The 14,652-nt window shown below is 37.5% G+C and overlaps 1 protein-coding gene across 13 annotated transcripts in view; it reads left to right on the forward strand.

Annotated features, from left to right (window-relative positions):
* GALNT18 (polypeptide N-acetylgalactosaminyltransferase 18) overlaps positions 1-14,652 on the forward strand; it is a 321,219-nt gene that overhangs the window by 227,450 nt on the left and 79,117 nt on the right. For 8 of the 13 annotated variants that reach the window (XR_012764669.1, XM_075427473.1, XM_075427471.1 and 5 more), the window contains one exon: positions 321-485. The exons of 2 other annotated variants lie outside the window; for them this stretch is intronic. Coding sequence is in view for 10 of the 11 variants with exons in the window: in XM_075427473.1 (XP_075283588.1) it covers positions 321-485 (165 nt within the window). In the remaining variant the exon portion in view is untranslated. 3 more of the 13 variants (XM_075427476.1, XM_075427478.1, XM_075427474.1) reach the window with 3 other exon arrangements.

Genomic DNA, 14,652 nt, shown 5'->3' on the forward strand with positions numbered 1-14,652 from the left:
GCATCTTGCTCTTTGAAGACCCACGGTGCATGACCATAGGAAACGGAAGTGAAAAGGCACACAATGAGACAACAATCAGTTTTGTGTCCGTCTTTCCTATTAAGTAGTTAACCAACATTTACTTGTTGGTAACAATTAATTGTTATTTTAGAACAACATTTATAATGTTGTGTTGCCTCCTGCATAAAAGGAAATAATTTAAAAGCCGCTGTGGGATCAGCCTACTGCTATTCAGCATATTTATCTTTGCCATTAGCTTTTTGGTAAAAGTACTGCTTATGTCTAGAGGCCACAAATCTTGTTTGTGCTTCCTATTGCAGAATGTTTATTACACAAGCAATCAGCAGCTCCATGTGGGTGTTCTGAGTCCCACTATCGACGATGATGACAACAGATGCCTGGTGGATGTGAACAGCAGGCCCAGGCTCATTGAATGCAATTATGCCAAAGCCAAGAGAATGAAGCTTTACTGGCAGTTTACTCAGGTAATTCTTACTCAGCAGACATTTCGGAAAGTTCAAAATTCTGTTTCTGTATCTGAAGTGCGAGTAATCTGTTTGCTAACAGAACAGAACCAGATTTGTCCTTGCTTTCTTTGCGTGGAGCCAGGAAGTAATGGGTCACTGATGATAACAGCTTCATCATGACCCACTTTTGCAGTTCCTTACTTAAAAAGGCTAATGCTTTTATGTGTGTGTGTGTGAAAGAGAGGGAGAGAGATAAAAAGAAGTGCAAGTAAAGGCTAAGAGGTGATTTCACAATGATGAGAATGCTGGGAGGACACTGAGTCCAGGCCTGGTGTCCACACTTCATAGCTGATTTAGAAATACAAAGGAGACCTATAAAACAGCCACAAAAGTACTGGGGCTAGAAAACACGCTCTGTGATATAATGCTTATGGAGATCACTCTGCTCAGTTTAGCTAAGAGGAAGCGGCAAGGTGACTCAAAGCCTATCAGTGTTTCCACAGAGGGACATAGGTTATCATGAAGACAAAACAGGTTCCACTGGTTGGAAGCTAAAGGTAGTCAAATTTGGTCTTTCGAAGGAAGGTAAGATTTTCCTAAGGTAAGAATTAATACATTGGAAGTTTACCATGTCAGGTACTGACATGTCAGTTGCTTAGGATAAATAAAATGAGATTACAGTCCTTTCTGAAACAAGTACCTGATTTAGCTTCTGTTGAAAATTTAGTAGCTAGTGTGAGTTTGACTGGTCACAGTTGTTCCTCCACAGTTTTGAGGCTACAAATCTAGTTCTGTACTCCAGGCCATGGGTTGAGGCTCACCATTATGGCAATTTTACTCCTACATTCAATTTTTCTGTATCATCCATGTGGGCTTGCAAATATCTGTTCTGCCAACTCATTAGATGGTTTTTTTTCTTTGATTTCAACAGCCACTATCAGTATATTTTAGGACATTGGTAATACAGTTTAGCATCTACCTTAGTGCAGAGAGCATTTGGACAGTAATCAGTAAAGCATGCTATTAACATAATTTGTATTTATACTTGAAAATAATCCAGATCTTTGTCTTTAAAGGGTAGCTCTCAAGCAGCAAACCTTAAATCCCTAGCCTGGAAAGACATCCCAGCTTTCACTTTCAGTCTCCTCAAGGGTGCGGAGTTTTAATTATATCTTCTCTCAAATTGTAACAATAGTCTCATCATGAGGGAGGCCTCACTGTGGCCATCTCTGCACTTGATTTTTGGTACCAATTTAAAGAGGTATAACTGACATATTTATTTAAGTAGTATTTCAGTAACATTTTAGTACTGTCCACCTATTCAGTGATTGCTGTGTATAACTCAACCCTCTGGTGACAATGGTTTCTAGTCCAGAATACTGCTGTTATTTTGTAACACTAATTACGTTAGATCTGATTTGGGGGGCAACAGTAGAATGCATTGATATTTTAACTATTAAAAGCTTGAAAAATGGTATTTAACTACTTTAGGTTTGTTTTCTGTCTGTATTACCATTCCATGTTTCAAATATAATCTCCCAATGAAGGTGCAGTGCTGTTAAACTAAGCTCTATGGACTGTACTTAAGTCTTCTACAAAGAAACTTCTGCCCAGCAGAAGTGAAAGCTAATTAGTTGTTTCCTTACGATAAATTTAAAAAAAATGAAATAATTAAAAGCTTGCTGTTCGAAAAGGATTTTGTTAATACCCAGTGCAATTAAAATGCCGTTATTTCTCAACATACAGCATGGCACACAGTCCCTTGTGTGTTCTGTAAGCTAGAAGAAAGCTAATGAGATTAATCAAGGCTTGCCAAGATCAACTGATGAACTCCATTCGAAATGCTCCCATTTAGTCTGGTGAAAGGATGTGTTTCTGTGAATACACTGGAAGCTGTCTGTCTGAAAGACTTTTTTATTACATTTTTAAAGCTCTGGTATGTATTTTCTGTATTGTGCAGTGAGCAGAACTACTGAAAATAAGCAGGACTGTAAGTATTGCTGTGTATGTAGTCTTGAAGTTTGTGAAATATTAATTATAATATAGATGCTGGCTATAGCTTTTTCTGGCACCTTCCTTTGGCTGTAAGTATGCTTTGACTTCTCTGGATTCTCTAGCCATTGAACAAAAATGGCTGATGATACAGATAATTAACAATATAGCAGTGCAAGTACAGAATTGTCTCAGAAAGGGAATGGGAACAACACTTAACAAGAAGAGCAGGATTAACCAATTGAACTAGATTTCCCTGACCAGCACACAAACCAGTATTTGCTCTGCATTTCAGACATGTATCTTCAACTTTAAATGAGGAAATCTTCACATTTTTCTGCAAATCACACTATATTCTGGGAGGCACCATGATAGTCTGTGGTGGGACATAGACTTCAGTCTGCTTGATAGAAGACTGTACAGCTTTTTGGAAAAAGGGTTCTCTCTTTTCCTCCTCCCTTGCATTGCTGAAATGTAATGATGAGAGAAATCCTTATGACAAAAGTAGAAAATAGGGGTCATCCTCAGCTAGCAGTCTTACTTCTATAGATCTATTACAGAATTATTTAATTCTTAATTTGCATCTTTGATTAGAAGAGAGTGTGTGTCTGTATATCAAACTTGATTTTTTATATATCTATGAAAGTGGAATTCTTTCTTTAAGATGTATCTTTTACTTTAGTTTTAGAATTTTAAGTTACTTGGCTACATTCAGTTGTAGGCAGCTGGAGTCAGACACTCAGATGTCCACTGCTACCTTGTGGACGAAGTAGTGGTTTAATGGGCATTTATATGGAGGGAACCACCACCCGTATCTCAAACTGTTTTCATTGCACATCATGTGGCTGACTGGACAGCGGGGTCAGGAGGCTGTGGTATCTTTCTGCACAGGACAAGCTTGCATTGAGCATTCAAAGCTTGTGGTACGTGTTTTGTGTCATCACAATCTATCTGAGCAAATTTCCATGCTTCACAGTTTTGTACAGCTGCCAAATGCAATGAGACCCAATAGAATGTAGGCTTCAGTGACATACTACCTTCCAAGGCTTTTTCAAGAGCTTATAACTGTAACTATGTCAAATTATGTAGATTAGCCCTGAAAAGAATCCCGTCAACTGGGTAGTCTTCAAGAATTTTATTGTTCAGGATGTTTGTCAAGTCTTCTCTTAGGGAAATGCTTATTTTGGGAATACTTTTATGCTGAAAAATCTCCTAGATGTTTTGACAGTTCATTTAGTCCAGTCTGTCTCACCCCTTTTTCATTTAATCAGAACAAAATTAAACCTTATAGTGATCACCAGAGATTACACAAGGCAGAAAGGATAGAGACAAGAATTACATGGTAGTAGAATAGTCAGAATTTTACTGAAAATATTAACGTATACATGGTATCAAGGAAGCTACTCCGGCATCCATGAACCATTAGGAAAGCAAAAACTAACCTCAGCTGCCACTGAGTGCCCTTTATTGAGTACTGAACAATTAATCCTGCTTGCAGCCTGTGAGCTCATTCTGACAAGAGGCAGGTGCACATGCAGTGTACAGGCAGTAGCTGCCTGCTCCCCATGTAACCGAACGCTGGCAGGAAGCATCAGGTCAGCAGCACACATGCATGACAGTCACCATCCGCATGCTTAGTAAGGCTGCTGTCCTTGGGGCTGCCGTAGTGATGACGTTATGTGGGCTGTTGTGTGACAGAGAAGGGGCACTAAGATGGAGAAGTCTAACTTGTCCCTAATTCATGTGCAACTTAACCAATATTTTTGTCACATTAAACACTATTTAAACCAGATGTATTAGAGTATTTGTTTTTCAGGCTTCTTGAACTGTGCCTTACTTTAATCCTACAAACTCTTTAGTCCCATTTATGCAGAATGGAATTATATAGAAAGTACAAAAATCTGAAAGCATTCAATCCTTCTCTATTTTGAATATTTGACTTCAATTTAAATATGAAAATGTATATGCAAAACACATGCAGAAAAAATACTGAATACAAATATTACTTTATAATACTGTGTTTTAACAACCAATGTTAAAATTGCTTGCAGTTATTGCTGTAGTTAGTGGTAACCAAAATTCCCTTTAATAAATTTAGTCTTTTATTGGGAGTAATTTTATAGTAGCAAGTTGTAGTCTTTGCAAATTAGGTGCAGAACTTGCCAGCTAGAAATTTTGTGTGTGAATACAGCAGTAAAATGAGCTTTAAATGGGTGCATTTCAAGTCTTTTCCAGCATATCACATTATGCAGTATTTACTCTCCTGAGGCCTACATTTAAGCTCCAAAGACACTTGTGCTGAATTAATTTAGGAGGAAGTTAACACATACCCATGTTTTTCCTTCAAAACAGATACCATATTTGCATATTTTAGCATATAATTTTAAATGCCACATTTATTTACAAGGAAATTATTTGTTCAAGTTCCACCTGATTTTCCTAATTTCAGATGTCCACATAGGCTCCATCCAAAAATCGCAGATGACAGCTGCTGCTGACAAGCTGTTGCATGGCATTATAATGACAGATATGCAAAAGAATGGCCAAATCCACAATGTTTTCTACAACTTGACTGATAACCAGCAGTTACCAAATGAAGTGGCTGTGTTTCAGGAGATCTGAGCTCTGTTCTTGGTCCCTCCTTTCCATTACTGGATCAATCACTTGTTGGGTTCTGCATTCCTCAGCTGTGAGGTGGATGGAAGTATTTTTACCTTTAGCATGCATCTGTTATTATTTCCAACTTCCCAGACAAAAACAAAACTCTGTGCTGATCAAATCAGTAGAAGTTGCATCTTTAATTCCCATGGAGACAAGAACAATATGTGTGTAAGCTAGGTCCGGCTATCAAGTAACACCCTACAGTCCAAGAGGCAAATACTTGAGAAAAATGTTCACTTGGAAGGCAATTAAATCAGGAGGCAATAATGATATATATGACAAGAAAAAAAGAGTTTATTATTAATATATAGCAGGCCATCAAGTCTGATAACCTGAACCTGACAGTGATGATACCCAGTATAACAGACAAAAAATAGATCATTTCCATTATTGTCTGAGTAAACTGCAAGGTTTGTGCTGCAGCTGCAAGGACATTCCTTTCCCAGAATCAATTATGATCAGCTAACAGGTTTGTGTGGTTACTAGGGAAGAAGCCCTTTTCTATAACTGGATACTGTGACCAAAGTCCCAAAGAGCCCAACCTAAACTCCTGTGTTAGAATGTGCAGATAGATTGAAATACTAGTGCAAGTTAATTTCTTAATTTTCTGCAGTTGGCACTCAATTTATTTCCTGGTCTCTAGAGATTGGTTTAATCATAAGCATATAATGACAATGCATACAGTTCCGTTTCTGGGTTCAAATGAGTTAGGAAGCCCTCATATTGAGCACTCAGATTAGAATCCTAGACTAATTGAATACACCACAAACACAAAAGCAAAAAAGAAAAAACTGTCATTTAGTATTTTTGTTTTCCAAATGAGTTGCATTTTAGTAAGTGTTACATCTCACAAAGAAACAGGAATGCTTATTTTTCTCTCATCTAAAACATAAATCTGTGGGAATCTGTTAAGATGTCTAGGGAAAACATCTCCTCTTTCCTCGGGAAAATCTAAAAATCTTGGGTTTCTAATTGTACTGATAGGAGTTTCTTTTTTGTCTGACTGAAGATGAATAACTAGGTATCCCCCTATGCCAAGGTTGGTAATAATAATATGAACTTTTCTTCTTTACATTAGCCTTCTAGGTATGCTATGTTAGAACAGTATTTTCATCCATAAGGAGAAAAAGAGAAAGAATAAGGCAGTAAGGTGCTCTTAGGCGTGATCTTCAGGTGCATGCTGTGACATGTGTCAGTGCTTGCTGTTTCACAGAAATAAGCTCTATTCCGAGCCAGCAGTTCGCTGTAACACCAGGAGGATGATTGGTTTCTTGACCCCTAATGTGCTCTCTTCATGAAGACTGAGATTTGATTTGTCTGCCTGATCATCTCAGCATGCCTATAAAAAGTTGTGTTACCAGCACTCTTAAAATTAACCCACCGTATTAAAAACATCTAGTCACTCGTTGAACATTGATGCCTGTGACAATGAATTCAACAGGTTTCCTATACCCACATAAATCACGGTAGTTGCAATTTTCTAACTCTTACTAACATTCCCTTTTTTCTTTAGAAAGCTTATTTACCAGTTTCTCATAGGTATGCATACTTTTGATCACTGAAGTCAGATCCCACTCATTTTCATTTACATCCTAAGGAAAGTCCTATTTTTATTTCATTTTAGTGTATTTTGTAATTGCCCACCATCTGAATATTCCATCACACTTTAAAGCAACTTTGTTGCCTTTCTCTGTCTTCTACTTTAGACATCTTGAAGCAAGCCTAAATCAAGGCAGATAAATCAAGCCTGACTTGTTTGCAGAAGTCATTTATAGGTAATCTCAGAATGAAATAGAAAAAGGTAACTTTTCTAAGCTTTTCAGAAAATGTATTTGTAAAACATGCAAATAAAGCAAATGTATCCAGCACTCCCATTTTTCCTAGTTGTATCATAGTATTGTTTCTCTACATAGGCAGCTACTGTATGGCACAATCCATGAAAAGAAAGATTTCATGAGAAAAAAAATTCTATTTATTGGTTACAGCAAAATTACCTCACAGAAAACATTTTTGCAGAGCATTATCTTTGGATTCTTTTCTATAGGCTAGGTCTCACTTAAGACTCCAGAGATGTTTAGAAACACAGGAATTCTTTGTATCTAACATACCTGCCTAGTAGAAGAAGGTATAAAATGTAGCAGTTGTTGCTAGCTTACATAGTGTATTCTAATTCAGAACTTTAGAGTATCGAAGTTAGTGTAGTAACTAGGCAGAGACTAGTCAATGATGTAGCAGGTTCTGCATTTACAGTTTTGTGAATGCTACCAAGTAGGATAGTAGGCAGTATATAGCAAAAGGAGGATGCAGGAGACACACATACAAACAGCATCCCCTTTAACAGGGAGAAAAAAAAATAATCAGAAAATGTCAACCTGTGAATCATCTCTCACCAGCATGCGTTTCTGCATCTTACTCTTTCATGACTGTCAGGTCTCAAAAAGACATGCAGTTTATTTCTAAATGAATTGTCCTGGTAACTTGTTATTCAGGACAGCAGATGTATTGAGAAAAGCCATGCACATCATTATCAACTGCATAGCATAAAGCTAGTTTTTCCTTTTCTACAAAGGTCTTATGAGGTAATACTAGCTATCAGAAGTTCAACATCATCATCTGGTTTTGTTGCCAAAACAAAACCAAACAATATGTTCAGCTGTAAATTCTGCATTTAGCTGTAATGATCAGGGCTATGCATGGATAAAAGATTCCCTTTTTGAACTACTTCTTACTCCCCCCACCCCCTGGGAAACAGTGTTCAATAATTAATTTTAAAAATCATATTCTAGACCTAGAATATTTGTTTCTGCAGGTGTTTTTGTAATGTGTCGGAAAGATTTCCTGGCCACTCCTGATACAGTAATGATTTGTGTTTACTTTCTGAAAAATCCCTAATAAACTTTCTAGTCTGGCTATTGTGTTCTTTTCCAAAGCTTGCTTCAATTTTCTTAGTTTTATCACCATTTTCTGTAGTAAAATGTGTTTTCAGCTATCATACCCTAAAGAGCTTCTTTATATTTCAGTGAAGGTTTGAATTTATTTCTTTGCACATTACTATTTTCTTAATCTTGCTATTAACAATGGGCCTTTGTAATCTGTTTTAAATCTATGATAAAATTTTATATATATGTGGACAATATTACTGATAGGTATAAATCTGTACATTCCATTTCTGATTTTTATGCTGTTTCTCTGTAATTTGTTTTCTATTCTACTTAAATTCTCTGTATGACACTGCATTTCTTTTTGCCAGGTTTAATTGCTTTTATTTAAATACTGTAATTAACAGTGTTGTGTATTTCCACATCCTGAAGATTTAGCTATTATACATTTAGAGGGCTGTGCTCATAACCTAGACTGCTCTGTGTTTGTGTAGCCAATCTAGATTAAACAAAACAGAAAAAGATTGCACAATCCACTAGTTACTAAAACCTAGATTGGATATACAGATAAGGCTGCATCACTTGACATGTCACAGCTGCAGCGTTAAAAATTTGTTACAGCAATGTGAAAATTTAGCATTTATGATTACGTGAAATCTGAACACTCAGAAGTCTCGGTAGCAGAAGGAGACAAAGTGTGGTGTAGACATTAAATCGTTGTAACTGCTGAATGATGCGTCTAATTCCATTGTCAGCAGATGTTTCGTAGTATTTGCTCATTGGGTACCAGCGAGTGGATGTAAGACCAGTCTTGGATAGCTACCTGACAACAGAACCCGAGTGCAGGAGGAGGAGCAACAAAAAAATTATTCTGTAAGAAATGGTTTGGCTGATCCCTATTATAAGTCCACTTAAGTTTACATTGCACACAGCAATTAGTTTTGGTTAGTGTTTGAAAAATAAATTCACATTTTAAACATGTGTGCTAAAGATTCTCATTTCCCTATCTAACTGTAATTAGTGATTTAAATAGCTGAGAGACAACACCTTTTTAATATATAACACTGCTGTATGTAATATTTCATACACAGGTTAGCAGTTAAATGTACTTTATTTTCACAGTAGTCATAGTAAGTTTATTAGAAAACCAAGTGTCTTTGGAGAAGAACAGCAGCTAACAATATACTTCACTGAGGAATATTTCAATTCAAATAGTTAAAATTATTTTTTTAAAGATTCAAACAACAAAGAGTATGTTATAGAGGTTGCTTCACTTACAAAGCATCTGTTCACTAAAGAATTGGAAAATCTGTCATACTGCTTTAGATTTGAGAAGGAATTAATCAATTACCTATGTATACCATTATATGTACCTATATCCTTTATACAACTATAAAGAAGAAATTGTAAACTCAGTAACATCATCCAGTGTTTCCAAGCAATAGGCAATACTGAAAATACATGAATTACAGTATGGGATAAATTATTCACTTTCTCCTATGAAGACTTTCTCACTGCAGCAACATCCATACCAAAGTGACCACATAGAAGGTTTTGTAAAATGTAAAAGAATGATTTGTAAAAATTGAGTAATATTTTTTTAGGGCTAAATTTGGTGTACTAATAGTCACTGAAAATTTACCCCAGTATTCTGCAGAAATGAATGAGAAGATCACGCATTCTGTTTGGAGTGGAGGTTATCTGTGTTATATACATCTCAACATGATTCTTGCATTCAAATGTATCAAAGCAATAGTGAAGATTAGAGTTTCTGGCTCAAAGGTAGAGCAAACGTAAATATTTGAGGTCACTGACTGAGGTACAAATAGAAAATTGTAAACTAGTGAATGCAACAATCTATATAGCATATGTGATATAGGACTGGATACACTTACTCACCTTGTAAGACCTTTTTCTGTAATAGCCATGGTTAGCCAAGCTGGTAAGACCACTTTTTTTTTTCTCTTTTAGGTAGAATGACATGAGCTTTAATGTGATGAGCAAAAAGTAGGTTTAAACTCTGTAACAAAAGTGTACTCTTTAAAGTTAAAAAGAGCTGTCAGTCTGGTTTTCAGTAATGCTGACAACCTGCAGCATTCATTTAATATCCCTCACTTTTACAAGTGATCAAGACCTGTCTTAAGTTTCATGCCCAAGAGCTTTTACTAGCTTATGCAGTCCTAGTTCAGTCTAAAGCAGCAACTGCACTTCCGCATTTTCCCTTTCTACACTGCTTTTTCTGGGAAATTTGGAAACCCAATACAACAACTTGCAGCTCACAGAACCCATCACAGCTACCTAAATGACTGGGATGTCATGGATCACAGCTAGCAGATGTGTCAAGTACAAACAGTGACTAAATTGACCATGTCAGATGTTGTAAATTATTTCTTTATTCAGCTTTAATGATGCCACATATCCACATTGGAATCCTTCCTTTAAAATACCTAAACTATGTGAAGTAGCATCTTTCTTGTTTTCCTGCCTAGCGCTTTTTTATTCATATATCAAAACACAACCTTGGCAATCTCACTTCAGAGTAACAAAAGACCGAAAATTACTTGGTTCTTACTGAAGAAAATTCGAGAGTAAATATAATGGTAAATTTCTGTTAAATACAGCCAGAAATAGAAGATTTTACACTGCGACCAGTAAAATGTGATCTGATTAAAAGGCCTATCATTCAGCACAAAAGATAAGTAACCATAATGTGAGATTTTTGGCAAGAAAACCCATGAGCTGTTAAAAAGTTTATGCCTAGGTATATGTTTACAGAAACATCTTGCTCTGTCTTTTGTCATGACGTCAGAACATGCTTTGTTTATCTGAGGGAGCACAACAGGGTATATAACCTCAGTTCTGCAGTAGCAGGGGCAGGAGTTCCACGTTACATGGTAAGTGCACACTGTACATGTTTCTTTACAAAAAAATAATATTTACCATCTCTGGTATTTGTGAAGAAAGCTGTACCAATGCTTTGTCCCATTTGTAGCCCTCTGGATAGGAGGCCTGCTAGGCGTTAGAGAAACTTTATGACAGCTTTCAACTAAGCCTTGTTCTGCAAGGACAGGAGAGAGGACCCATCCCACAGAAGAAAGGGAAGGGCGGGCAAGTTGGGAACTGTGAGTCGACCAGCACACAATAAACCAGAATAAAAACCATAGAACAGTTCAGCAAAGACTTTGCACAGGATATTAGCACTCCAGCTTTAACCTAGAATATGTAAGTATATACTTGGAAATTGCTGCTCTTTCTAAAAGCAAGTTGTTTTTTACGTGCTACAGACTCACGTGGGATTGCCTACCAAGCATGTTGGACCGTCCGTGTAGTGCAATAGTTTGTAGGCACATTAAATAGTATTCTTAGATGCCATATTATTGGATAAATTCTGCTTTAGTGAAAGACTTGAAAGGAAACCTCTTATGTACGGCACGTATGCAGAAAGTACAATAATGCTAAAGGAAGACAAAAGTATTGCTTTCCGTTGTGTGTGTTATGGCACATTCCAACAGCAACTGGTCATAGCAGGATGCGTGACTTGAGATGGTGTTTACATTAAAAGGATGCTTATGAAGCACTAAATCGGTTTGATATGTGTCCAGAGCTACCAGCAGGAGTAGAGAGCATTTCTGCTTCTCACAGGAATTGCTTCAATTTGCAATGCAAAACCCATCAAGTTTTCAGTCAAACATGTTAGTGCTGTCATGTTCAGTCTATTTTTATAAAATAGTTGACCTGGATATTTATATTTTATGTATCATGCTTAAAGACTTTACCCTCAGCTATCATTTTTTTTGCTTTTAAATTGGAAAGTAGAGGTCTTACCTAGGATAGGGAAAGGGAACCAGACAGGCAACTTGCCTTTCATTTAGCCTAAAGTGCAGTATTACAATAAACCATATTGCTGAGTGAGCGGTAAACATGACTGTCAGAGTTTTATACAAGTTTTACTAAATGATTATGAAAAGTGAATTAACTAAAAGGACATCTTTGTCTGCATTCGTCTTTAGGGTTCCAAATGCTAATGATGATGACAGACTGCAGGAACCATTCAGTAATACAGTAATTTGGAGGCCAAGCCAGCCAGAGCAGCAAAATGTAGTGTTAACTTTCAGCACGTCCATCCTGCTTGCTCGCTTCTTTCAATGGCGTTACTCAGTTAGTGGGCTTTAATGATCAAACAGATCACTAGTTCAGGCTTTGCGACTTAAAGTGGGTGCACTGCCATCACCATAGAGATAATAGCCCAATACCACTGTCGCAGGCTTGCATTAGGCATACGAAGGGGGAAAAAATGAACACAATTAAGTAAGCAATATAGAAAACCTTCTGACTGCAATTCAGAGCAATTCTTTCATCTATATGCTTACTGAAAGGAACAAAAGCTGTGCAGACTGCATCATCTCCGAGGGATGAAACCATGGTTCTGTACAGACCTCACATCTCTTAGGAGCTGAGCTGTTCTGCGTCTAACAGAACTTCAGCCTGTATGCTTCTTTTTTGTGGTTAAAAAAAATCCTGCTAAAAGCATCCCTTGGTCTCTGCAACTCTCAATTCACACATATTAGCCACTACTTAACTTTGGTGTCTCTTTTGTGTTCCATACAGCGCGCTGCAATGTACTCAGCAGGGTGATTGTGAGTAGCCACTGCAGAGAGCTTTGCAGCACATCAAAAAGGGCTTCCTCAGCTTTTTCTCTCCTGAGTCACTTGTTTCTGTTAAACTGAAGCCGGATTTCACATGAGGGCACATCAGGAAAAGGGGGGGGGTGTAGGCTTTTTATGTGGTTTTTTTGGTTGCTTGCTTGTTTTGCTTTTGCTTAGGAGTAGTTTACACTTTGTTTATGTAGCTGTATTAAAATGTATTAATATTTACTGTAACACCTATGTGTGCTTTACATGATTTAGAACAGAGGAAAAACGTTGCCTCCACTGTGAACATCCTCCTTTCTCTACCCTGATATCCTCAATGGGAATAGAAGGCATTTAGGCTCATTCGAGTGAATGAAACCCTTGGCCGTTTAAACAAATGGGAGTTAGGCAGAATACAGCATGGCGGTATTTAAGCCTTAGTGCTGTGGCTTCCTCTACCTAACAGAGCTCTGGATTAGGTGACTAGGCCCCATACACAGTCCCTGGGGAGAAAAAATAGGCACCTAAGAATGGGATTCACAAAGTGCAGCCAACAAACTGTCTGTCCCAGCCCAGCTGCTGAAGCCAGCTAGACCTGAGCATCCTAGCTTATCCTTCTTCATGAGCATAAAAACTGTTCTCAAGATGGACACCACAGAGTTCATTTCACAGAATTTGGGCAGAGAGGAGCCAAGAGTTGAACCAGGGAAACATTTATGTTTTAGCTCTCACGCTTGACATAAAACGGAGAGAATTGATTCTGTTCCTGCGCTTATGCTAATAAGTTAGAAATGATAGGAGAGGTCTAAAAGTACCATACCCAGATTCAGATCCCAGCTCCAAAAATCAGGCAAGTAATGGAGCTGAACTAGTCTCCCATAACTGATTAGTTTTCTGACAAGACAGAAAGTGGGACTTCTTTTTCCTGCTTCTTTAGTGCAAGATCTGAACTGAGGATGTCTTAGACACCAAAACTGAGACAAGGACTAACTGAGAAATGAAAGATACAGACCTAGTTAACATAAATGACAGAAACAGGCACCTCCAGCATCAGTTGGACGCACAAGGAAGTTGATCTCCATTTTGGGTTTAGGCAGAAATACTTGTGTTAAACTGTAATCCCCAATTCCCAATCCAATCCCAGGGAGCTGACCCTGGGTGCCATTCAACACTGAGTCTATGCAGACAGAAACCACAATCAACAGTTTTCATCAAGAACAGAAACTGTATGTTTTTGCTAAAAGAAAAAAAAAACAACACAACTGTTTCTTTTGGCAGTGAGAAAATATCCGTTACCTTAGAGTTTTATATCTGAAGGACCCAATTCAAAGCTCATTTAATTTTTTTTGGGGGGGAAAAAAAGTCTCACCACAATGAGCTTCAGAAGGCCAAAGTGACTGGGGTTGGGGTGGGGGAGAGGGGTCAGGGTGTGTTTAGGATAAGGAAACAAATAGCATACAATAAAGCTTTGACTAATTTTCCATCCTAGTTTCTTCACATTTCTTGTATGTCAAGCAGTTTTATTGCTTATAGTTAGCATAGACTTTGTGTTCCCACCAGACACGCAAATTTAACCACCTTTATTAATATGAATGTCAATAATAGTTATACAGCAGTGGGAAAATACAGTTTGCTCAGTATTTCATTATGAAGTTATATTAAAATGCCTACTATATGCCTGTCTGTCTAATAAAGGAATCAGTGAAAATTATAGCTATACCGCATGTAGGCCTACCAAGGAGGGTTTATGGGAGCCTCATGTTTTGATTTTTGTGGATTATTCTAAAATGGTCTCTCTCTTATGCAAAGCCATATTTAGAGCTTTCATACCTAATTCTGCATTTCATTAGTCCCAAAATGATTTTAGAAAGTAGTTTCTCTGAGCAGTGCCTTCTAAGTTCTAGTGGTAGGACAGGAGACCCCCCAGTCACCTGTCTGAACGAAGCAGAACCTGTACTAAATGGCACAAGCTATGCTTGCCTGAGGAGCAGTCTTCTCTGAAAAAGCAAACAGCATTTTTGT

The sequence above is a fragment of the Opisthocomus hoazin genome, chromosome 7 (assembly GCF_030867145.1).
Source record: "Opisthocomus hoazin isolate bOpiHoa1 chromosome 7, bOpiHoa1.hap1, whole genome shotgun sequence".
Classification (NCBI taxonomy): domain Eukaryota; kingdom Metazoa; phylum Chordata; class Aves; order Opisthocomiformes; family Opisthocomidae; genus Opisthocomus; species Opisthocomus hoazin.